The 24870-nt window shown below is 40.3% G+C and overlaps 1 protein-coding gene across 1 annotated transcript in view; it reads right to left on the reverse strand.

The window, feature by feature from the left end:
- The window catches only part of LOC135091508 (uncharacterized), a 112931-nt gene that overhangs the window by 26677 nt on the left and 61384 nt on the right, over positions 1-24870 (reverse strand). Inside the window, exons 5-8 of the mRNA XM_063989213.1 lie at positions 20666-20758; positions 19892-20119; positions 7888-8137; positions 6277-6497 (exon numbers count right to left, since the gene is read on the reverse strand). Of these exons, the coding sequence (XP_063845283.1) occupies positions 6277-6497; positions 7888-8137; positions 19892-20119; positions 20666-20758 (792 nt within the window). The remainder of the gene's footprint in view (positions 1-6276; positions 6498-7887; positions 8138-19891; positions 20120-20665; positions 20759-24870) is intronic.

A 24870-nucleotide genomic window follows, 5' to 3' on the forward strand; every position in this document is an offset into this window, starting at 1 on the left:
AAGTGGCACCTCCGAGGCTGTGACAGTGCAACCATCTGTCCGTCACCTGATAGTTACACGGATAGTACACCCATACGTTTTCAACTACCCTGACGGGTAAACAAAGCTTTAAAATGCATATGTGTATAGGACATTTTCTACTTAGAGTTACACGTTCTTTCACCTCTCAGTATTTGTAAAAACTCGTGCTACATCCTGTATAGTACTAAGTCATTTGTAGACCTGAGCCCCGAAATCTTCATGTAAGCGTTCCAGCCATTTGCAACTCGACGATCGTTTTTTCGGCGTTAATCAGTGATAACACCACCAAATTCAATGCTGTGTCTCCCACATTGGAAATAATGAATCGTCCATCAGTACAACAGACTGTAACATAAAGGAAATGTTCTTTGCGGAACGAATCACAGGTATTCTGAATAATTATTTTAGAAAGATCTTCAGAGAAACAAATTAGGCTATGAAGAAGTTAATAAGTGAAACTGAGAAGCGTTAACAACTGGCCCTTGATTTTTTCCTTCTGTAGAATGTAAACAGAAGCATTTATTTCCCACTTCATGGATGTATCGTATTCCTTAAGTAGATGATATGCATGAAATACAGTGGATAACCCTGATCTAAGGCAGGATTTCTACACCTTAAATAAAATATCAGGAAACTAGCATTGGAATACCAAGAGAGAGAGAGAGAGAGAGAGAGAGAGAGAGAGAGAGAGAGAGAGAGAGAGAGAGAGAGAGAGAGAGTCAGTGATGACCCAGCACGACCTTCGTACACTTCAATCAGATTCTCCTGACCATTGTTTTATAGTGTAAATATTCAGCGTTTTCTCTCATGTCCGACGTCTTCTCGCATTTAATTTTCAAGCCAGACTGTGGCAAAATAGAATTTTGTCATTGTACATATTTATCTATTATTATTATTATTATTATTATTATTATTATTATTATTATTATTATTATTTATTTTTTATTTTTTTTTATGAACGAGACAATATTTGTTCTTGTATAAATTCATAAATTATATTAAGTTATATTATCATAGCATTTTGTTATATTCACATCCGACATATGTACATACATAATAATTTGTATTTTTGCATATTCTAATATGTTAAATGCCTTCCTGGCGCTGACTCGTTTAGACATAACTGTACAATAAAATATGTATATATTTTCAACAAATATATAGCAGCCAAGATATTTTCTACTTTCGTCTATAGTGGAGACAGTAGGCACCTGCCAAAACGGTAAGTACTCTCGGTGAGGTCTAAAGCACTGTATCAGAGAGTGCTGTGAATTTATTGGTTAATTCAGCTGATCTCGTTCAACGTTTCTCTATGTGACTCTCAATATAAAGGGGCAATCACAGTCTGCCCTCAAAAGAAAACTCTTCGTTAACATGAAACTACAAGCATCTACTTATACACACACCCTTCACTCAAAATTCAAAATTCTCATGGTGACTCCTACTACACCATCATCGGAGTCCCCATCTGCGGAGAGGACCACAAATGTCCCCAGGTTGGACTGCTCTTCTGGTATCGATCCTAAGTATCTTGACACCCCCATATTTCTTCATGAACTTGTGCAACATTCGCGGTCTTAGATCTAATTTTTCAATCTGTAGAACACGACCTCTCCTCTACTAAACCTCATCTTTTCCTCACTGAAACACAGGTGTCTGAGGCAACTGACAGTAGCCCCCTTTTCTGTTCCTTCCTACTTTCTCTATCCTCATTTTCAGTCCAAAGCTGGATGTTGCGTTTATGTGCACAACGACTTAACTTGCTCTCATTCCCATGCTCTTGAATCTTCCGAGTTCTCCACCATCTGGCTACGACTACAAAGTCACTGTCAAACTAAATTTATCTGTGCTGTATACAGCTCACCTAACTCCTCTAACAATATGAAATTCTTTTGATTACTTAACTTCCAAAATGAAGCACATTCTGACTCTCTTTCCTTTTTTGATCTCCATTCTTGGAGACTTCAATGCTCATCACCAGCTTTGGCTTTCCTCTCCCTTCACTGACCATCTTGGTGAACTAGCCTTCAGCTTTGCTATCCTCCACGACCTAGAGCAATTGTTGCAGCACCCTACTCGTATTCCTAACTGTCTTGGAGATACGCCTAACATTCTTGACCTTTTCCTAACCTCTAATCCTTCTGCTTATGCTGTTACCCTCTCTTTTTCGTTGGGCTCCTCCGATCACAATCTCATATCTGTATCTTGCCCTATCGCTCCAATCCCCCCTCATGATCTCCCTAAGTGAAGGTGCCTCTGGCGTTTTGCCTCTGCTAGTTGGGGAGACCTGAGGAGTTTTTTGCTGATTTTCCTTGGAAGGAAGTCTCTTGTTCCGTGTCACAGAACCGTCTCTGTGTGCCGAGTGCATAACACAGGTGATAGTATTTGGCATGTCTTTGCTTCTTCTTTCCCCTCCTTTATTTCAACCAGATGGTACCACTGTTATCACATCTGTCTCTAAAGCTGAACTCTTTGCTCAAACGTTTGCTAACATCTCTACCATGGACGATTCAAGGCTTGTTCCTCCATCTCCTCCACGGTCTGACTATTTCATGCTACCTATTAAAATCCTTCGCAATGATGTTTTCTATGCCTTCGCTGACCTAAACCCTCAGAAGGCTTATGGACCTGATGGGGTTCCTCCTATTGTTCTCCGAAACTTGCACCTTGCCTAGTCAAAATCTTTCAACTCTGTCTGTCAACATCTACCTTTCCTTCTTGCTGGAAGTTTGCCTACATTTAGCCTGTTCCTAAAGAGGGTCATCCTCTTTTAGAGATTTTGGTGAAACTTTTGTTGTATCCTTAGATATATGATAGAGTCTGGCACTAAGCTTTAATTTCCAAACTACCCTCCTACGGCTTCTATCCTTTTCTCTGCAACTTCATTTCAAGTTTCCTTCCTGACCGTTCTATTTCTGCTGTGGTAGATGGTTACTGTTCTTTTCCTAAATCTATTAACATTGGTGTTCCTCAGGGTTGTGTCCTGTCACCCATTCTCTTCCTATTATTCGTGAATGATTTTCTAAACCAAACTTCTTGTCCTATCCACTCCTTTTCTGATGGTACCACCCTGCACTTTTCCACGTCTTCTCGTAGACATCCAACCCTTCAGGAAATAAACAGTTCACACAGGGAAGCCACAGAACGCTTGAATTTTGATTTCTCTAAAATTTTTGATTGGAGCAGAGCAAACTTGGTTTTGTTCAATACCTCAAAAACTCAATTCCTCCATCTATCAACTCAACACAATCTTCCAGACAACTATTCTCTTCTTCAATGAGACTTAACTGTTCCCCTCTTCTACGCCGAACATCCTCCGACTGTTCTTTTCTTATAATCTAAACTGGAAACTTCATATTTCATCTCCAGCTAAAAGAGCTTCTATGAAGTTGGGTGTTCTGAGATGTTCTGAGCTGCTAACTCTATGCAAGGGCCTTATCCGTCCATGTATGAAGTATGCTTCACATGTATGTGTGGGTTTCACTCATACTGCTCTTTTAGGCAGGGTGGAATGAAAAGCTTTTCATCTCGTCAACTCCTCTCCTCTGACTATCTTCAGCCTCTTTCTCGTCGCCGCAATATTGCATCTCTTGCTATCTTCTATCGCTATTTTCATGCTAACTGACCTTGCTTACTGCATGCCTCCCCTCCTCCTGTGGCCTCGCTGCAAAAGACTTTGTTCTTTCTCTCACCCCTATTCTGTCCACCTTTCTAACACAAGAGTTAACCAGTATTCTCAATCATTCATCCCTTTCTCTGGTAACCTCTGGAACTCCTTGCCTGCTTCTGTATTTCCACTTCCTATGACTTGAACTCCTTTAAGGTTTCAAGACACTTGTCTTTCAGTTTTTGACTACCGATTTGGACTCTATTTGGGGACCGGCACTTCAATGGGCTTTTTTTTTTAATTGGACTTTTGTTGTCCTTGGTCTACATAAATAAATAAAAATGCATACATAAGTACATAAACAAATAAAAAAAATTCCATAATTTCACCGACTTTTCTCTCCATCTCTTTCGCTCTCCCTCTCCCATTTTGTTTGTAACCACCACATTCTTAATGTAATTTGAATTTGTCTTGCCAACTAAAAGAAAAAAAAAAATACTTGTCTTATTAAAACCTCGAGAAGGAATTGGATACTTTACAAGGAAAAAGGATCGTATAAATGAAAAAAAAAAAAAAAAAAAAAAAAAAAATATATATATATATATATATATATATATATATATATATATATATATATATATATATATATATATATATATATATATATATATATATATATATATACAGTAAAATCCCTCTCATCCGGCATTCGAGTATCCGGCAGCTTCAAGTATCTGGCACATTTTTCCCCCGAGCCTTAAAATCAATAAAAAATCAATGTGTACTCATAAAATCAATTAAAATTTCCGCACGAGGCATACTTTGTCCCCTCGCCACCAGAGCGCACAGCTTCGCGCCACCTGCGGCCCACTGCACTGTGTTTACTCAGTGACTCAGTCCCGCGTGTGCACTGTTTATTGCCTGACGCCTTCATCATGCCTAAAGTTGTAGAAAAGAGGAAGCGTGTTGTGCTTACACTTAAGCAGCTGATCAGATCAGCTGCTGATTAAGATCAGCTGATCTTTGTTATGGTAAGATGCGTGAGTGTAGTGTGGTGATTGCGGACATAATTTCACTTCTATTCAAGTATCCGGCATGTTGGCGGTCCCGTTGATGCCAGATAAGAGGGATTTTACTGTGTATATATATATATATATATATATATATATATATATATATATATATATATATATATATATATATATATATATATATATATATATATATATATATATATATATATATATACGAGTATATATATATATATCATATTAAATCATATTTAGTAAAAGGGTATACTCTGACTGCAGACTAAAAAGGAAGTATGTACAAGAAATCACATTTAGTAAAAGGGTATACTCCGGCTCCTTTCTCAACAAAATAGCATACAGCAGAGCAGCACTGAAGAGGCCACACCAACAGTTTCATGGGGTTGACGATGGCAAGTGGACCTGGCTCCCGAGAAGACACAGGTGATGCTGGTTTCTCGGAGACACTTTCCCCCCTGACACACCCATCCCTACCATCCTACTCGAGGGGCAGCCGCCGGCTCTGGTCATGTCCATCTCTATACTGGGCGTTGAGGTGAACAGCACTCTTTTCTTCACTGGCCACGTCAGAATCATCGCCAGGAGAGCCGCCTGGAAACTTAGTTGTGTCTGGCGTGTCTCTCATCTCCTAGACTTTCAGGAAATCACTGCCATATATTGCAGCTCAAGTTCGCTCCTTTGTGGAGTACGCCACTCTGGTCACCCTGCCTACCTTCTTACATAGGCCTTCTTGACAAGGTTTAGAACAGAGCCCAACACTTGGTACATCTGAAGTCCCCGCCAGACCACCTGCCTTCTTCCATGCAATCTTTACAGTAGGACCATGATGTTGCAGGATTGTGCTTCATGTACATACATGACCCAAAAGCTGTGCGCCCCACATACCACCCGATCTGCCATCACTAGGAACTTTCAACTCGTCATTCCTTTCGCCTGGACAAAAACGTTCCTCCGGTCCTTCCTTCCAAGCTATACACGAAAGTGAGTCGTGCTCGTACAGCAGACACAGTTTCACTGCATCAACTCCTTAAATATTTTCAAGTTTGCTGTAAATGCATGAATTAAATAACACTAATAATGTAATAAAATACTGTATTTGAGTATCTATGTTATTCGTCTTATTCATATTTACTTTTCATATGTCAAAGATAGTTTCTAGCAGCTTTGCTGAAGCTCTTGACAAAACAATATTTATGTACCTTAAATAAAGTAGAGAGAGAGAGAGAGAGAGAGAGAGAGAGAGAGAGAGAGAGAGAGAGAGAGAGAGAGAGAGAGAGAGAGAGAGAGAGAGAGAGAGAGAGAGAGAGAGAGAGAGAGAGAGAGAGAGAGAGAGAGAGAGAGAGAGAGAGAGAGAATTCTTTCCTTTGCCCTAATTATTTGAAAGGAGAACGTTGGATAATTTTCTAGACGGTGTAACATACCATTTTAGTCAGAGACATAAGGCAGCCACATGCAAACTGCTTTCATGAAAGGATAAGATGTTCTCAAAGCTCATCATTGCCGATATCACGTCGTGACGAAATAATCACAAGGGCGTACATAATCTCTTCATGTGTAGTTTTGTTGAACTAAGGAAGATAAGATACTTTTAAACTTTACCTCCTGCAAAAACTGTGCCAGATCATGATTGGCTGCATCAGTAGCCAGAGTGTGGGCCGTGTTGCCTGTGTCGTCTGCAAGGCGTGGGTCACACCCATACTGGGTCAGGAGCTTAGCCACAGACACCCATGCTTCTTCCGCAGCCCACTCCCGACCACACCATATGATTCTTTCGTGTTTGCTATGGGGGTGTCCTGCGAGATGGTGGAGGGCAGTGCGGCCTGAGGAGGATAGACGAATGAGGAGATAGAGAGAAATTAGATAATTTTGCTGTTTGGTGTGTGTGTGTGTGTGTGTGTGTGTGTGTGTGTGTGTGTGTGTGTATGTGTGTGTGTGTGTGTGTGTGTGTGATAATGTTTTCGTCAATCTGTCGATCCATCGATGATGGAATTTGTAAAGCTGTTATAACCCAAGAAACACCAAAAATTAATGAAACTCGTAAGAAGAAAGAATATGAAACAAAAATGAAACTGAAGAAATAAAGAAGAAAGTAAGAAAGTAGAAAGAATAAATGAGGGAAGAAGATGATAAACACGAAAGTAGGTACCAAGATTACTAGAAGCTATCACAAGACTAACAGAACCGGAAAACAGCAGTAGATTACAACAAGTGATATTCAGGTTGCTGTCACAAAATTAGTACACAAGGGATCCGATTAGATGAAAATGAAATTTACCGAAGTTACTAAAAAATGAGCCATTAAGAATTATGGAAAAATAAACCGTATAATCGCAGTATTGAAAAATAAATATAGTTACTCGAAAATTAACCTTATTGAAAGTTATGGGAGAAATAAACCGTATGATCGAAGTACTGGAAAATAAATATTACAGCAATGGAAGCCTTATTGGGTTAAAAGCTTTCTCTAACATTATGGTGTATGTTATGCGTAAGAGACGGGTAAAGCCAGGAGAGAGAGAGAGAGAGAGAGAGAGAGAGAGAGAGAGAGAGAGAGAGAGAGAGAGAGAGAGAGAGAGAGAGAGAGAGAGAGAAAGAGACCAGGGAAGGTCAAGATGGGGCAATCCGCCTGTCACAGTATTCGTAACTAGAGAGCACTTGTCATGCAGTCCAGAGTAAAATGTTTGTGTTATATATTGACAAAAAGCGATTAGGTATGTGTAGGATATGTTTTCTCATTAAATGCTAATTGTGTGAAGTAATTCAAGTTGGAAATATAATGTGCAATGTTTCGAGATATTTAATGAAATTTATTTGAAGAAAGAAGAATCCAAGTTTAGTTTTTTCGTGCTAGGATGCTGTGTATAACAATTGGAAGTCGTATGTGAATCATCATGTGAGTGTAAATAAATGTAAATAATACAAATTTAGTAAAGTTATATAAAAAAAAAACTCAACACTTTCCTTTGAACTCATTAATGTCTGTGATAAAAATTTAGGGACACAACAAGATCGTGGAACATAGAAAGACGACAAAGCACGCATGATGAACATAAAACACACATTATATTTCCAGTGCTCGACTCACTTAGTGTTTCTTCCATGAATCTTTTCCTGTTATCTAGTCTTAGCATTAATTAAATTTTCCAATACAGTATTTTGATAGACTCTATACATAATTCTTAATGTAATAACGATTACAGTCTTACTTACCACGAAAGTCTACTGAATTGATGAAATGTTCGTGACTGGTCAGAAATTTGACGATATCTTCTGCTTCCCATGGAGGTCTGCCATCTACTGCTGTTGGAGAAGCAATGTAATGGATCAGGGACTTCCCATACTCATCCCTCAGTGTTCCTGGGAGATGGTACTTGTTAAGAAGAGCGGCTACACCTCCCTTGTGGTTGAACATTCCACATTCTGCTGCCACAAAAACCTGACGTGCCATTTTGTTCCATTCCTGTAAGCAAATTAAGTAATAATGGTATCATTGATGGAAACAGCATCACATCAAGTCGTAAGCACAGTATTACTACTGATTACCAACATCAGTGGCAGTAATAATAGTATTTGTTGTAGAAGTTACACTGGTTGCATTAATGCAACAACAGCAGAAGTTGTAGGTGCGTGGTAGTGGTGATGACAGTAATAGTAGTGGAAGTAGTAGTAGTAGTAGTAGTAGTAGTAGTAGTAGTAGTAGTAGTAGTAGTAGCAGTAGTAGTAGTAGTAGTAGTAGTAGTACTTTTACTATTATTATTATTATTATTATTATTATTATTATTATTATTATTATTATTATCATTATTATTTAGTAGTAGTAGTAGTAGTAGTAGTAATAGTAGTACAGTAAAATCCCTCTTATTCGGCATCAACGGGACCGCCGACATGCCGGATACTTGAATATTGCCGGATACTTGAATAGAAGTGAAATTATGTCTATAGTCACCACCCTACACTCACGCATCTTACCATAACAAAGATCAACTGATCTTAATCAGCAGCTGATCTGATCAGCTGCTTAAGTGTAAGCACAACACGCTTCCTCTTTTCTACAACTTTAACTTTAGGCATGATGAAGGCGTCAGGCGATAAACAGTGCACACGCGGGACTGAGTCACTGAGTAAACACAGTGCAGTGGGCCGCGGTTGGCGCAAAGCAGTGCGCTCTGGTGGCGAGGGGACAAAGTATCCCTCGCGCGGGAATTTTAATCGATATTATGAGTACACATTGATTTTTTATTGATTTTAAGGCTCGGGGAAAAATGTGCCGGATACTTGAAGCTGCCGGATACTCGAATGCCGGATGAGAGGGATTTTACTGTAGTAGCAGTTCTAGTAGTAGTAATAGTAGTAGTAATAGTAGCAGTAGCAACAGTAGCGGCAGCGGCAGCAGTAGCAGCAGCAGCGGCAGCAACAGCAGCAGCAGCAGCAGCAGCAGCAGCAGCAGCAGCAGCAGCAGCAGCAGCAGCAGCAGTAGTAGTAGTAGTAGTAGTAGTAGTAACAGTGGTAGGAGGCAGTAGGCACCTGCCGAAACGATAATTACTCCCAGTGAGGTCTAAAGCACTGGATCATGATGTGCTGTGAACTTATCATTAAACCCAACCGTGACCTCACTGACCATTTCCCTTTGTTTCTCACAACACAAGGGGGCAGTCACAGTCTGTCCTCTAAAGACAACTCTCTTCCTCCACACAAAATTACAAGCACCTAATGACACACACAAACGATAATTACTCCCAGTGAGGTCTAAAGCACTGTTCAGGGGGTGCTGTGAACTTATCATTAAACCCAGCTGTGACCTCACTGAACGTTTCCCTTTGTGTCTCACAACACAAAGGGGCAGTCACAGCCTGCCCTCTAAAGACAACTCTCTTCTTCCACACAAAACTACAAGCACCTAATAACACACACACCCTTCAATCAAAAATTTTAAAATCATCATGGCGACTCCTACACCAGCCTCGGAGTCCCCATCTGGGGAGGGGACCATAAATGTCCCCAGGTCGGACTGCCTTTCTGTCGACGACCCTAAGTGTCTTGACACCCCCCTCAACTTTCTCTTCATTAACTTCTGCAACATTCGCAGTCTAAGATCTAATTTTCAATCTGTAGAACACCACCTCTCCTCTTCTAAACCTCATCTTCTTTTCCTCACTGAAACTCAGGTGTCTGAGGCAATTGACAGTAGCCCCTTTTCTGTTCCCTCCTACTTTCTCTATCCTCATTTTCGATCCAAAGCTGGATGCTACGTTTATGTGCGCAATGACTTAACCTGCTCTCGTGCCCATGCTCTTGAATCTTTTGAGTTTTCCACCATCTGGCTACGACTACAGAGTCACTCTCACACTAAATTTATCTGTGCTGTATACCTCTCACCTAACTCCTCTGACTATAAGAAATTCTTTGACTACTTAACTTCCAAAGTGGAGCACATTCTGACCCTCTTCCCTTTTGCAGAGATCTCCATTCTTGGAGACTTCAATGTTCACCACCAGCTTTGGCTTTCCTCTCCCTTCACTGACCATCCTGGTGAACTAGCCTACAACTTTGCTATCCTCCATGACGTAGAGCAATTGGTGCAACACCCTACTCGTATTCCTGACCGTCTTGGAGATACGCCCAACATTCTTGACCTTTTCCTGACCTCTAATCCTTCTGCTTATGCTGTCACCCTTTCTTCTCCGTTGGGCTCCTCCGATCACAATCTCATATCTTTATCTTGTCCTATCACTCCAATCCCTCCTCAGGATCCCCCTAAGGTGCCTCTGGCGTTTTGCCTCTGCTAGTTGGGGGGACCTGAGGAGGTATTTTGCTGATTTTCCTTGGAATGACTACTGCTTCCGTGTCAGAGACCCGTCTTTGTGTGCTGAGCGCATAACAGAGATGATCGTGTCTGGCATGGAGGCATACATTCCTCACTCTTTTTCTCGTCCTAAACCTTCTAAACCTTGGTTTAACACAGCTTGTTTTCGTGCTATACATGATAGAGAGGTGGCCCACAAAAGTTACTTAAGCCTTCCATCACCAGAATCTCATGCACTTTATATTTCTGCCCGGAACCATGCCAAGCCTGTTCTCCAACTAGCCAAAAACTCCTTCATTAACAGAAAATGTCAAAACCTTTCAAGATCTAACTCCCCTCGTGATTTCTGGCATCTAGCCAAAAATATCTCCAATAACTTTGCTTCTTCTTCTTTCCCTCCTCTACTTCAACCAGATGGCACCACTGCTATCACATCTATTTTTAAAGCTGAACTCTTTGCTCAAACCTTTGCTAAAAACTCTACCTTGGACGACACTGGGCTTGTTCCTCCCTCTCCTCCACCCTCTGACTACTTCATGCCACCTATTAAAATTCTCCGCAATGATGTTTTCCATGCCCTCGCTGGCCTAAACCCTCGGAAGGCGTATGGACCTGATGGGGTCCCTCCTATTGTTCTCCGAAACTGTGCCTCCGTGCTTGCACCTTTCCTAGTCAAACTCTTTCAGCTCTGTCTGTCAACATCTACCTTTCTTTCTTGCTGGAAGTTTGCCTACATTCAACCTGTTCCTAAAAAGGGTGACCGTTCTAATCCCTCAAACTACCGTACTATTGCTTTAATTTCCTGCCTATCTAAAGTTTTTGAGTCTATCCTCAACAGGAAGATTCTTAAACATCTGTCACTTCACAACCTTCTATCTGATCGCCAGTATGGGTTCCGTCAAGGCCGCTCTACTGGTGATCTTCTGGCTTTCCTTACTGAGTCTTGGTCATCCTCTTTTAGAGATTTTGGTGAAACTTGCTGTTGCCTTGGACATATCAAAAGCTTCTGATAGAGTTTGGCACAAAGCTTTGATTTCCAAACTACCCTCCTACGGTTTCTATCCTATCCTTCTCTCTGTAACTTCATCTCAAGTTTCCTTTCTGACCGTTCTATTGCTGCTGTGGTAGACGGTCACTGTTCTTCTCCTAAATCTATTAACAGTGGTGTTCCTCAGGGTTCTGTCTTGTCACCAACTCTCTTCTTATTATTCATTAATGATCTTCTAAACCAAACTTCTTGTCCTATCCACTCTGATGATACCACCCTGCACTTTTCCACGTCTTTTCATAGACGTCCAACCCTTCAGGAGGTAAACATATCACGCAGGGAAGCCACAGAACGCCTGACTTCTGATTTTTCTAAAATTTCTGATTGGGTCAGAGCAAACTTGGTATTGTTCAATGCCTCAAAAACTCAATTCCTCCATCTATCAACTCGACACAACCTTCCAGACAACTATCCCCTCTTCTTCAATGACACTCAACTGTCCCCCTTTTCTACACTGAACATCCTCGGTCTGTCCTTTACTTATAATCTGAACTGGAAACTTCACATCTCATCTCTAGCTAAAACAGCTTCTATGAAGTTAGGCGTTCTGAGACGTCTCCGCCAGTTTTTCTCACCCCCCAGCTGCTAACTCTGTACAAGGGCCTTATCCGTCCATGTATGGAGTATGCTTCACATGTCTGGGGGGGTTCCACTCATACTGCTCTTCTAGACAGGATGGAATTAAAAGCTTTTCGTCTCATCAACTCCTCTCCTCTAACTGACTGTCTTCAGCCTCTCTCTCACCGCCGCAATGTTGCATATCTAGCTGTCTTCTACCGCTATTTTCATGCTAACTGCTCTTCTGATCTTGCTAACTGCATGCCTCCCCTCCTTCCGCGGCCTCGCTGCACAAGACTTTCTTTTTTCTCTCACCCCTATTCTGTCCACCTCTCTAACGCAAGAGTTAACCAGTATTCTCAATCATTCATCCCTTTCTCTGGTAAACTCTGGAACTCCCTGCCTGCTTCTGTATTTCCACTTCCTATGACTTGAATTTCTTCAAGAGGGAGGTTTCAAGACACTTATTCATTAATTTTTGACCACTGCTTTGACCCTTTTATGGGACTGGCATTTCAGTGGGCATTTTTTTTTTATTAGATTTTTGTTGCCCTTGGCCAGTGTTCTTCCTACATAAAAAAATAAATAATAAAAAAAAATAAAATGAGTAAATAAGCCTTACACTACTTATAACCAATAATAAGGATAATGTCCGAAAGGCAGGTAACCGGAACACGGGGAACACTAAGAAAACGTGATCCCATTCGAGGTAAACTCGGCCAATAACATGACATTGTGTGTGTGTGTGTGTGTGTGTGTGTGTGTGTGTGTGTGTATATATATATATATATATATATATATATATATATATATATATATATATATATATATATATATATATATATATATATATATATATATATATATATATATATATATATATATATATATATATATATATATATATATATATATATATATATATATATATATATATATATATATATATATATATATGTTATCTAATGATATTGAAACTGGATGATTAGAACTTAGAATGAGAACGAAGGTTTCAGTTTGTAAGACGAATGTGTGTGTGTGTGGTTAAGCTTAAGTCGCTTGAAGGATCTGTTAAGTCAGAACTTAATCATACCTGATGATGTTCGCACTCTTCAAATGATCGACATGGACGATCTTTTCTACTAAGGTTTTGAGATCTAGAATTTTTACTTTGTGGTCATGGAAAGATTCGATTACAAAGAACGATGGATCTAATTTAGCGTTACGATCGTGAATTATGGCGAAGCCTATATCACCGACTTCACTGGAAGAATCTGTCGCTCTACGATGTTTCCGCAGCATCGCAGATTGCGATGCAGTGAGGCGATCGTGAATGAGCTTATGAATGAACTGAAAATCGCGGAGACGACACTTGACGTAGTCATCCATGTTGTAGACAGGACGCGGCGCGCTGTGGAGAAATTCATATGGAAGACACTTGTCGGTACCAAACATTACGAAATGTGGAGATTCATTGAAGGTGAAGCGGATTGCTGAGTTGATAGAGCAGGCTATCTGAGGAAGCCATTCGTCCCATAAGTGTTTTGCTTCTGTTATGTAACGTAGAACGTCAAATATACGTTTATTACAATGCTCTACTTGCCGTTTGAACTGGTTGAGTGAGGAACGATGTTACATTTCTTGATATGAAATTCTTTGCAAATTTCTTGTAAGACAGAGTTATTGAATTCAGCAGCATTGTCAGATAAGATGACACGGGGAGAGTTATAAGGACAAATTATGTTCTCAATGATCGCGCGCTCAACAGAAGTTGCAGTTTTGCCCTTGAGAGCAACAAGAATGGTGGAACGAGTGAAACTATCTACACAGACTAGAAGATACTGAAAACTGTTCTCTGTAAGTGGAAGTTTGAACAGATCAACAGAGACTGAATCCCAAGGAGCGGAAGCAATGGACTGTCGTTTGCGAGTGATGGGCGGTGTGAAGCACACTGAAGACAGAGCGCACAAACATATCCTTCCTCATAGTGGGCCAGAAATATGATAGTTTTGCTTACGCGAGGCATCTATCCCGACCTGGATGCCCTGCGTGGGGTGAGTCGTGAACGTGGCGAAGTATGGTACTCACTAACGACTGAGGTATCACGAGATAAACGCTAACTAGAATCGTCAGTAGAGATATCACTCGACTTATACAAGAGACCGTCTTGCATGAAAAACGTATCAGCACTCACTTGCAACTTAGGAAGATTTGTCTCATCACCAGATTCGAGGTAATAAGCAACACTAAAACAGAAGGCATCTAAATGTTGATGTTTCCTTATTTCGTCCATGGTTGGCATGGCAGGATTTTCTGTAATGGCGGAGATAGCGGCAACATTGCGTGATAGTACGTCTGCCACTGAGTTTACCTTACCAGGAATATATGCAAATGTAGGATTAAATCCTTGAATCGTGAGATGTCAGCGAGCAAATTGACATGTGAAGTTGTTGCCTTTGGAGGTCTCTGTGACAGCATAATGATCAGTGTGGACATGAATCTTATAGCCTAAGATGAGTTTACGGAAATGACGTAACGCCCAGATCACGGCTAGACTTTCACGCTTTGTGACGTCACAATTTTACTCTGTCTTGTTGAGAGGTCTGCTAGTATACGCTAATACGCGATGTTTACCAAGTGAATCTTTCTGCATGAGAACAGCACTGATTCAAAGCCAGAAGCGTCAGTGTATAAGATGAAATCTTTCTCGAAATTTGGAAAAGCAAGGACTGTTGCTTGACACAAGGCAGTTTTGGGAAGATCAAAGGCATTTTGTTCCTTTTCAGACCAGATAAAAAGTGAGAGGTTGAGCGATAAGGCTGAAATTTTTGATGACTTGGCGATAAAATCGAGCAAATCCGATGAATTGCCTGATCTGATTGATAGCAGTAGGGACATGGAAATTTTTTTTTTCACAACATTTACCTTGTCATTTAAAGTGTGAATACCATCTCTGTCGACTTTATGACCAAGGAATTTGACTTGCTGTTTGAGAAACGAGCATTTGCTGAGTTTGATCTTTAAGCCAGCAGCTTCAAAGCGTGACAAAATAAGAGACAGCATATGAAAATGATCCTGTAGAGACTTTGATGCAATGATAACGTCATCAAGGAAGTAAAACACACGTTTACCGATGAGACCTGAAAGAACAGAATTCATCAATCTCTGAAACGTTAAAAGCGAGTTACGTAGACTTTGAGTCATGCATTTGAACATGAATTGGCCAGAGGAGGTAGTGAAAGCAGTATATGGCCGTGAAGTTTCATCTAATTCAACTTGGAAGAATCCTGAGTGTAAATCTATGATGGAAAATACCGCGTTTGAATCACAGAGAGATTTAAGATCACTTGACCTCGGCATTGGATAACGGTCAGGAAACGTAGATGCGTTTAGTTTCTTAAGTCGACAACGACACGCCAATCGCCTTGTTTCTTTGGAACGAGTAACAAGGGAGCGTTATGAGGTGAACAGGCAGGTTTCACTACATCCTGAAGTAACATGCCTCGCACAGCTTCATCAAGCAGAACACGACGGCTGTGTGGCGCCCTATAGCTGGGAGTGTAAGATGGTCTGGACCCAGGCGTCAGATAGATAGCGTGAGTGATGACGTCTGTGTGGTCCAGAGGTTCACCAGGGAGCGAGACAACAGTCCTGATACAGATATGTGATCATCCGTGATAGGCGAGAGAGAAGACATGTCATGGCTATGAGATGGAGATACATTACTGATAGAGGAAGAAGGTAAATCATCAAAGATTACAACTTTCTCAGAGTAAGGCAAGGCTTCTCCGAGCACCACACCTGCTTTGAGCTTGACAGGCGTAGATGTGACATTTTCCAGCCCGATTTTGCAGAATCCATTGTCATCGATTGTGGCAAGAACGGTTTCTAACTCAACACCTTTGCATGGAGATTGTTGTGCATAACAGAGGATATCAGTTCCTGATACAGCAGACTTAACCTTAGCGTTTACAACATATAAAGCACATTCAGATAGCGTTACCGGATCTGCTAGAAAAAGGTGTTACAAGGAATTACACCGTGGTCTGACTGGGAGGTTCATTGAGAATGAGGCTGTGAGGCAGGCAAATTAGATGACGTAACACAAGAATCCGGTGCATATAACATCTAATCGCTAGTAGAAGGAAGAGTTGCAATATGTCACCACCAGCAAGAGAGGAAGTATCAGAAGGAAGAACAGTAGGAATATAAGTATCCCCTTGAACAATTTCCTTGATGGCAGGGAAAAGACTCATGTCATATTTGCACATGGTGTTGAAGCCTATGAGAAGATCAGTATTGAAAGATACATCTGATACAATATAAAAATAATCACATGTCTGATTCCTAGAGTAATAAAGACAGTGATAAGAGTACTTTCCCGTGAGGTAAGATAATTTTCCCAGATATACCATTGAGATTTATATCAGGAGGTAATGTAGTGATGTGATTCTGAAAAGAGGAAAATCTTGATCCATCTTGATAAGGTTAACCGCAGCACCCGTGTCAAAGAAAGCTTTGTATGATAGAATGACAAGTAACATCTGTGATTATGCCATTGGATAATCCAGCATATCTAATTTAATTGAAGGAAGTGGTGAGTCAGGAGGATGTGTGAAGCATACCTTGTGTTTTGTACGATGTTTAGGTACGTAAAAAGGTGAAGACTTGAGGATGGATGATGTTATGATGGATTGGTCATAGAAGGGTGCAAAGAGTTTTCCGACGATGTATGTGGAGCCTATGACTGTGAATGATAATGCCTGCAGTCTTGTAAAAAATTACCTACCCTTTTGTGGAAGGAACAGAATGCTTCAGGATTGGAGGTGTCTTCTTGAACTATCGAGAACAACTCTGCTCTGTGCAAGAACATGACCTGGCAGCTTGCAACGGTTGCGGGTGACATTTCTTTATCTTGATTTCGATCGAGTGTACTGATAGCGAGATGAAGGGGATGTATGTCCACGAGAAGGAGAAGGAGAACGGGAAGGTGGGTGATGAGGAGAGGTGAGTGAGTCAGGTGAGGAAGCAACAAAAGCCTGAACAGGTTCAGAGCTGGGAAGGGAACGCTTATCAGAAATGATTTTGCAAACATCATATATGTAATCCGATTTGTGAAATTCGATGTCACTTGCGACATGGAAAATGGGAGCATCGAGGAAGGAGGTGAACAAGATAAGCTGAGCCTTTTTAACATGGAAAATGGGAGCATCGAGGAGGGAGGTGAACAAGATATAAGCTGAGCCTTTTTCAGGTCTCTCTCTCTCTCTCTCTCTCTCTCTCTCTCTCTCCATTGTGGATTTCGTTTCAGGTTCTTCAGTTCCGCCTTCCTTCACGATGAGCTTGGTACTTTCTCTTGTAGGACGGAGTGGTAGGGAGCGTTATCCATGACGATGACGGAGTTTGGTGTTTGATTCCTGAACTATTTCTTAAACACCGTGGAATTCATCTCTTTGTGGTAATCCCCGTCGTGTTTTTGGCTGGAAGATCAGTTTTGCATTATTGATGAAACCATCTCTTGTTCCTGCGTGGAGAATTATGAGACGGCCTTCCTTTCCTGTCGGTGGTTGTACTGTTGCTGCTTCGGATGTGTCAGTCCAGCATTTTCCTATGGTGTAACTTTGATTGACTCAGGTCTAATCCAGTCAAATGATGTTCGCCTAGGAAGACTGCTTCAGACGCAGCATTTCTCTCAAAAATCGTTTACGAGCAGCAACAATTTGCGGTCATCAACATTTCTGTATCTGAATCCAATCTCTTTGAGAATCTTCCGTAGAGATTCGTTGCATCCTTTGAAGGAAATATTTTCCTTGAATTCTTCCCTTACTTTGTGCAGTGCTGGGATCTCCTTCCTTGGGTAAAATCCCAAAACTGTCCTCACTACACGTTTGTCAAAGTCATCAACGTTTGTTATATTTGCAGGACGGTTCTTTGTTGTTGAGAACACAGGATGTGCTGGTGGCCTCTGTTTCATGTGAGCTTCATTGGTAGATGAACAAATTTTAACTGTTGCCTCACTCGCGTTGGTGGTTTTCACTGTTGGAGCAACAGCTCTTGAAGGGTCAAGTAATGGCACTCTATTAGCCTTTTCTTCCAAAAAGTACTTTTTGACAGAGTAAATAAGCTCTTTTTCTCGCCTGTGGAGATGACGAGAACGAGCGGGATAGCTTCCATCTAGGCTGGCGGCGCGAGAGGAATTGACCTGTGGATTAACACGGTCAGTCTGACCATGTGACCTCACTCAGTCACCCATGGAAAGGTGACAACGCTTGGAGGAAACGTTGCCAAGTATTGTGGGGTTTGCAAGAAAACAATGCAAGTGTCATTAAAAAAAAAAAAAAAAAGAAACATATTACATTAACTTGCCTTTTTAGAGCATCACAATGTATATATATACATACTATACCACCATTTAATTTTGAGGTAGGAAGCATCTGACATAAGGTGTGTCTTGGTGTAACTGTGGCAGAGCCGCATGTCGGGGAATCCCCAGAAACGACAACGCCCAAACGCTCAATTCAAACTGGTCAGACCATAGGTATGATACTTAAGTACATGAAAAAACGTTATTGAATTACAGCTTTGTAATGTAATACTGCTATATTGTTAATCAAACATTCTTACACTTCGTGGAGGACGAGGAGTGACTGGGGTCCCAGCGTGAGGTGCGGCAGAACCGGAAAGGATCTAAACATAAGTATAAGGATGGACTAGACAGGTTTCAGCACAAGAAACTGCAGAAAAGCAACAAGCCTCACTCAGCAGCTATGATAATGACAATGTATTAATAACTGATAAGCAGACAATCGGAAAATACTAGTGTACCCTCCCTCTCCATCACACCATGCATTAATACAGCAGACACTACTACCGCCATCATTCTTCATAGTATTCACTAGCGTTGTTACGTATTCTTTACTGTGCAATAAATGATACTCTTCTCTACCTCACTGGCCTGTCTTCGTCAGCTGCAGGCAGCAAGGTGGCAAGAAGTATACAAATTCAATGTCGAGGAGGTCTCTTCTCCGCGCGGCCATCTTGACAAACGTGAATACGATGACGGCGGCCAACTCCTCCCTTCATTGTGGATTCCGTTTTTGTGACGTCATTGTTGGACAGTGAACGGAGACGTAATCCGTAAAAAGGGACTAGTGTGAACCGGGCCTTAGGTAGTTTGAGCGTTCGCCCAGCATCTCAGATACCAACGCTCGTGTGAAGGGTTCTGTCAAATATCTTGTCCTTGTAGAACGCCGCAGCATCGAACGCGAGCATGTATCGTTCATATAAAAAGAGTCGTACTCTTTGGGTAGATATAGCAGAGCTGAATTTATTTATTTTTTTAATGTTTGTCAGTAAAAGAGGACAGGGTGAAATTTGAATATTATGAGATTAAATTTCTACGAAGGGAGATTATAAAGGTTTGCTAAATAAGTTTGCAATTCTAATTTCAATATTGAAAGTACTTATCAAGCAAAGTTAGTAGTTATGTGAGAGAAATAGCGTGGGTAATGCAAATTTATCGTCGATGAATGAAGTAATTAATAATAGTGAAAATCAGTGTTATATTAAGGAAGTGAAATGAAGTTCTAGTAAGAAGAAGATATTACAGATAATCTTTGGAGCACAGATATAAACATGAGTATAGTTATTAAGACGTGTAAAGAACTAATGTCGTATTATTATATACCTTGATAAGCACATCTTACTCTTGATAAAATAATTTGATAGTATCAATTCTTTTGCCAAAAAAAAAAAAAAAAAAAAAAAAAAAATCAGAAAAACAAAATTTAAACATGTGATCGTACCTGCAGTATTTGTTCAATAAATTCTTCATGATTATTTCCTGCAGAGCCTAAGTAATTAGAGAACGTCTGTAGCACATGTCTTTCGCCGAGTATGTGAGCGTCAAGCAGCGGGGAAGTAGTTCTCCTTGGTTCGATATCCCATGGGTCGTGGCCTTTCCCTAGGAGGGACTCGACTTCTGCGACGTCTCCTGCTGCTACTGCCTCCCATAGAGTTCTGCTGCATTCCTCCTGCATGATTTAATGTGTAAGCAAGGTTCTTAGTGATCCATATCCTTAAACATAATAATTGCATTCAGTATTCTGTTTTTCATTAAATGACAGAACAATACGTAAACTACTAAAAAATTGTGCTGCCTCATACCATATCGCCTAATTTTTTTTTTCTTTTCGGGAAATATTTTGCTTTATTTATTTATTTATTTTTTATGAACATCACACACACACACACACACACACACACACACACACACACACACACACACACACACACACACACACACACACACACACACACACACACACACACACACACACCGCATTGTGTAGCCCTTGTTCACCTAGCAGCAGGTAGGTACGGAATGTAACCCGAGGGGGTGTGAACTCCCTGTCCCGGTGTGTGGTGTGTAAGTGGTCTCACTATGAGCTATGAGCTCTTTCCGTAGGGTAACGGTTAGCTAGGTAACCAGCAAATGACCGTAGGTGAATCACACACACACACACACACACACACACACACACACACACACACACACACACACACATTCATAAAAATACCTCTATCGTTGATGGAATGTCGCATGGGGCTCTCCTTGAAGGCAGGAGTGGCTCTTGTAACAAAGGCAAGGAAGATACGTCAGGGGCACGGCACTGTCAAAATGGAGTCATTACTCTTCTATCCTTACAATATATATATATATATATATATATATATATATATATATATATATATATATATATATATATATATATATATATATATATATATATATATATATATATATATATATATATATATATATATATATATATATATATATATATATATATATATATATATATATATATATATATATATATATATATATATATATATATATATATATATATATATATATATATATATATATGCCTGGAAAACATCATTGCGAAGAATCTTAATAGGTAGCACGAAGTAGTCAGAGGGTGGAGGAATGGGAGGAACAAGCCCAGAATCGTCCAAGGTAGAGTTTTTAGCAAAGATTTGAGCGAAGAGTTAAGCTTTAGAAATAGATGTGATAGCAGTGGTGCCATCTGGTTGAAATAAAGGAGGGAAAGAAGAAGAAGCAAAGTCATTGGAGATATTTTTGGCTAGATGCCAGAAGTCACGAGGGGAGTTAGATCTTGAAAGGTTTGGAAGGTTTAGGACGAGAAAAAGAGTGAGGAATGTACGCCTCCATGCCAGACACTATCACCTCCGTTATGCGCTCAGCACACAAAGACGGGTCTCGGACACGGAAGCAGTAGTCATTCTAAGGAAAATCAGCAAAATACCTCCTCAGGTCCCCCCAACTAGCGGAGGCAAAACACCAGAGGCACCTTCGCTTAAAGGAATCCTGATGAGGGATTGGAGCGATAGGACAAGATACAGATATGAGACTGTGATCGGAGGAGCCCAATGGAGAAGAAAGGGTGACAGCATAAGCAGAAGGATTAGAGGTCAGGAAAAGGTCAAGATTGTTGGGCGTATCTCCAAGACGATTAGGATACGAGTAGGGTGTTGCACCAATTTCTCTAGGTCATGGAGGATAGCAAACTTGAAGGCTAGTTCACCAGGATGGTCAGTGAAGGGAAAGGAAAGCCAAAGCTGGTGGTGAACATTGAAGTCTCCAAGAATGGAGATCTCTGCAAAAGGGAAGAGGGTCAGAATGTGCTCCACTTTGGAAGTTAAGTAGTCAAAGAATTTCTTAGTCAGAGGAGTTAGGTGAGAGGTATACAGCACAGATAAATTTAGTTTGAGAGTGACTCTGTAGTCGTAGCCAGATGGTGGAAAACTCGGAAGAATCAAGAGCGTGGGCAGGTTAAGTCATTGCTCACATAAATGCAACATCCAGCTTTGGATCGAAAATGAGGATAAAGTAGGAGGGAACAGAAAAGGGGCTACTGTCAGTTGCCTCAGACACCTGAGTTTCAGTGAGAAAAAGATGAGGTTTAGAAGAGGAGAGGTGGTGTTCTACAAATTGAAAATTAGATCTTAGACCGCGAATGTTGCAGAAGTTAATGAAGAAAAAGTTGAGGGGGATGTCAAGACACTTAGGGTCGTCGACAGAAAGGCAGTCCGACCCGGGGACATTTATGGTCCCCTCCCCAGATGGGGACTCCGAGGCTGATTATTTTGAAATACTCGTATATATATATATATATATATATATATATATATATATATATATATATATATATATATATATATATATATATATATATATATATATATATATATATATATATATATATATATATATATATATATATATATATATATATATATATATATATATATATATATATATATATATATATATATATATAAACTATCAGTTTTTCTCACCCCCTCAGCTGCTAACTCTGTACAAGGGCCTTATCCGTCCATGTATGGAGTATGCTTCACTTCTTGTGCTATCCACTACTACGCTGATGATACCACCCTGCACTTTTCCACGTATTTTCATAGACATCCAACCCTTCAGGAAGTAAACATTTCACGCAAGGAAGCCACAGAACGCTTGACTTCCGATCTTTCAAAAATTTCCGAGTGGGGCAGAGCAAACTTGGTATTGTTTAATGCCTCAAAAACTCAATTCCTTCATCTATCAACTCGACACAACCTTCCAGACAACTATCCCCTCTTCTTCAATGACACTCAACTGTCCCCCTCTTCTACAACATCCTCAGTCTGTCCTTTACTTATAATTTGAACTGGAAACTTCACTTCTCATCTCCAGCTAAAACAGCTTCTATGAAGTTAGGTGTTCTGAGACGTCTCCGCCAGTTTTTCTCACCCCCTCAGCTGCTAACTCTGTACAAGGGCCTTATCCGTCCATGTATGGAGTATGCTTCACACGTCTGGGGGGTTCCACTCATACTGCTCTTCTAGGCAGGGTGGAATCAAAAGCTTTTCGTCTCATCAACTCCTCTCCTCTAATTGACTGTCTTCAGCCTCTCTCTCATCACCGCAATGTTGCATCTCTAGCTGTCTTCTACTGCTATTTTCATGCTAACTGCTCTTCTGATCTTGCTAACTGCGTGCCTCCCTTCCTCCTGCGGCCTCGCTGCACAAGACTTTCATCTTTCTCTCACCCCTATTCTGTCTACCTCTCTAACGCAAGAGTTAACCAGTATTCTCAATCATTCATCCCTTTCTCTGGTAAACTCTGGAACTCCCTGCCTGCTTCTGTATTTCCACCTTCCTATGACTTAAATTCCTTCAAGAGGGAGGTTTCAAGACACTTATCCTTCAGTGTTTGACTACCACTTTGCCCTTGGCCAGTGCCCCTCCTGCATAAAAAAAAAAAAAAAAAAAAAAAAAAAAAAAAAAAAAAAAAAAATATATATATATATATATATATATATATATATATATATATATATATATATATATATATATATATATATATATATATATATATATATATATATATATATATATATATATATATATATATATATATATATATATATATATATATATATATATATATATATATATATATATATATATATATATATATATATATATATATATATATATATATATATATATATATATATATATATATATAATGTGTACACACACAGTGTATACATTGTGTGCTGTGTTACCATATTATGTGTTTTTATATTTCTGTGCCCATTCCTTAATTGTCTGTGCACTTCACGTCGTTCATGCAAACACGCTCAGAGTCTGGACTCTCTCCTTCTCCTGCCACAATGTCCACGGAAATCAACGTTACTCCTCATATCACCTTCTTACACGAATCTCATCACCTTCCTAATTTTTTTCTGGTACTGGCACAGAGACTGTTCATCAGTTTATTCAAAGAATTGAGGAGGAATGCACTCGACGTGCAGCCACATCTGATAAGTAAAAAATCTCTATTTTAAAATCTCGCTGGTCTGTTGGTGAAGTCAGACAGATTTGCTTCACACACCACCTTTGATGACTTCACCACTCACCTCAGAAATCATTTCCAGAGTCATTCCAAGCTTGGAGCCACTCATTCTCTTCTCAAACTTTACAAATCTATCTTACAACACATCCGCTCAAACACTAATCCTTACCATCCAGAAAACATTGCTTCCTCTCTGAGGTCTGAATTGATAACTCAGCTGCAAGACTCAAATTGGTTTACAAATGACTCACTGTCATCAGATGGGTTGAAAAGGCTTACCTCCTTCCTCGATGCTCCCAATTTCCAGGTCGCAAGTGACATTGAGTTTCACAATTCAGACTACATATATGACGTCTGCAAAATCCCCTTCCCAAATCTGAACTTGTTCAGGCTCTTGTTGCTTCCTCACCTGACTCACTCACCTCTCCTCATCACTCACCTTCCCGCTCTCTTTCTCCTTCTCATGGACATACATCCCCTTCATCTCGCTATCAGTACACTCGATTGAAATCAAGATCAAGAAATGTCACCCGCAACCATTGCAAGCTGCCAGGTCATGTTCTTGCACAGTGCAGAGTTGTTCTCGATAGTTCAGGAAGACACTCTTTCAATCCTGAAGCTTTCTGTTCCTTCCACAAAAAGGTAGGTCACTTCTTACAAGATTGCAGGCATTATCACGCACAATTACAGACTCCACAAACATCGTCGGAAAACTCTTCGCGCCCTTCTCTGACCAGTCCATCATAATATCGCCTATCCTCAATTCTTCTCCTTACTATGTACCTAAAAATCGTACAAAACAAAAGGTATGCTTCACACATCCTCCTAACTCAG

Source organism: Scylla paramamosain, chromosome 37, assembly GCF_035594125.1.
Source record: "Scylla paramamosain isolate STU-SP2022 chromosome 37, ASM3559412v1, whole genome shotgun sequence".
Taxonomy (NCBI): Eukaryota; Metazoa; Arthropoda; class Malacostraca; order Decapoda; family Portunidae; genus Scylla; species Scylla paramamosain.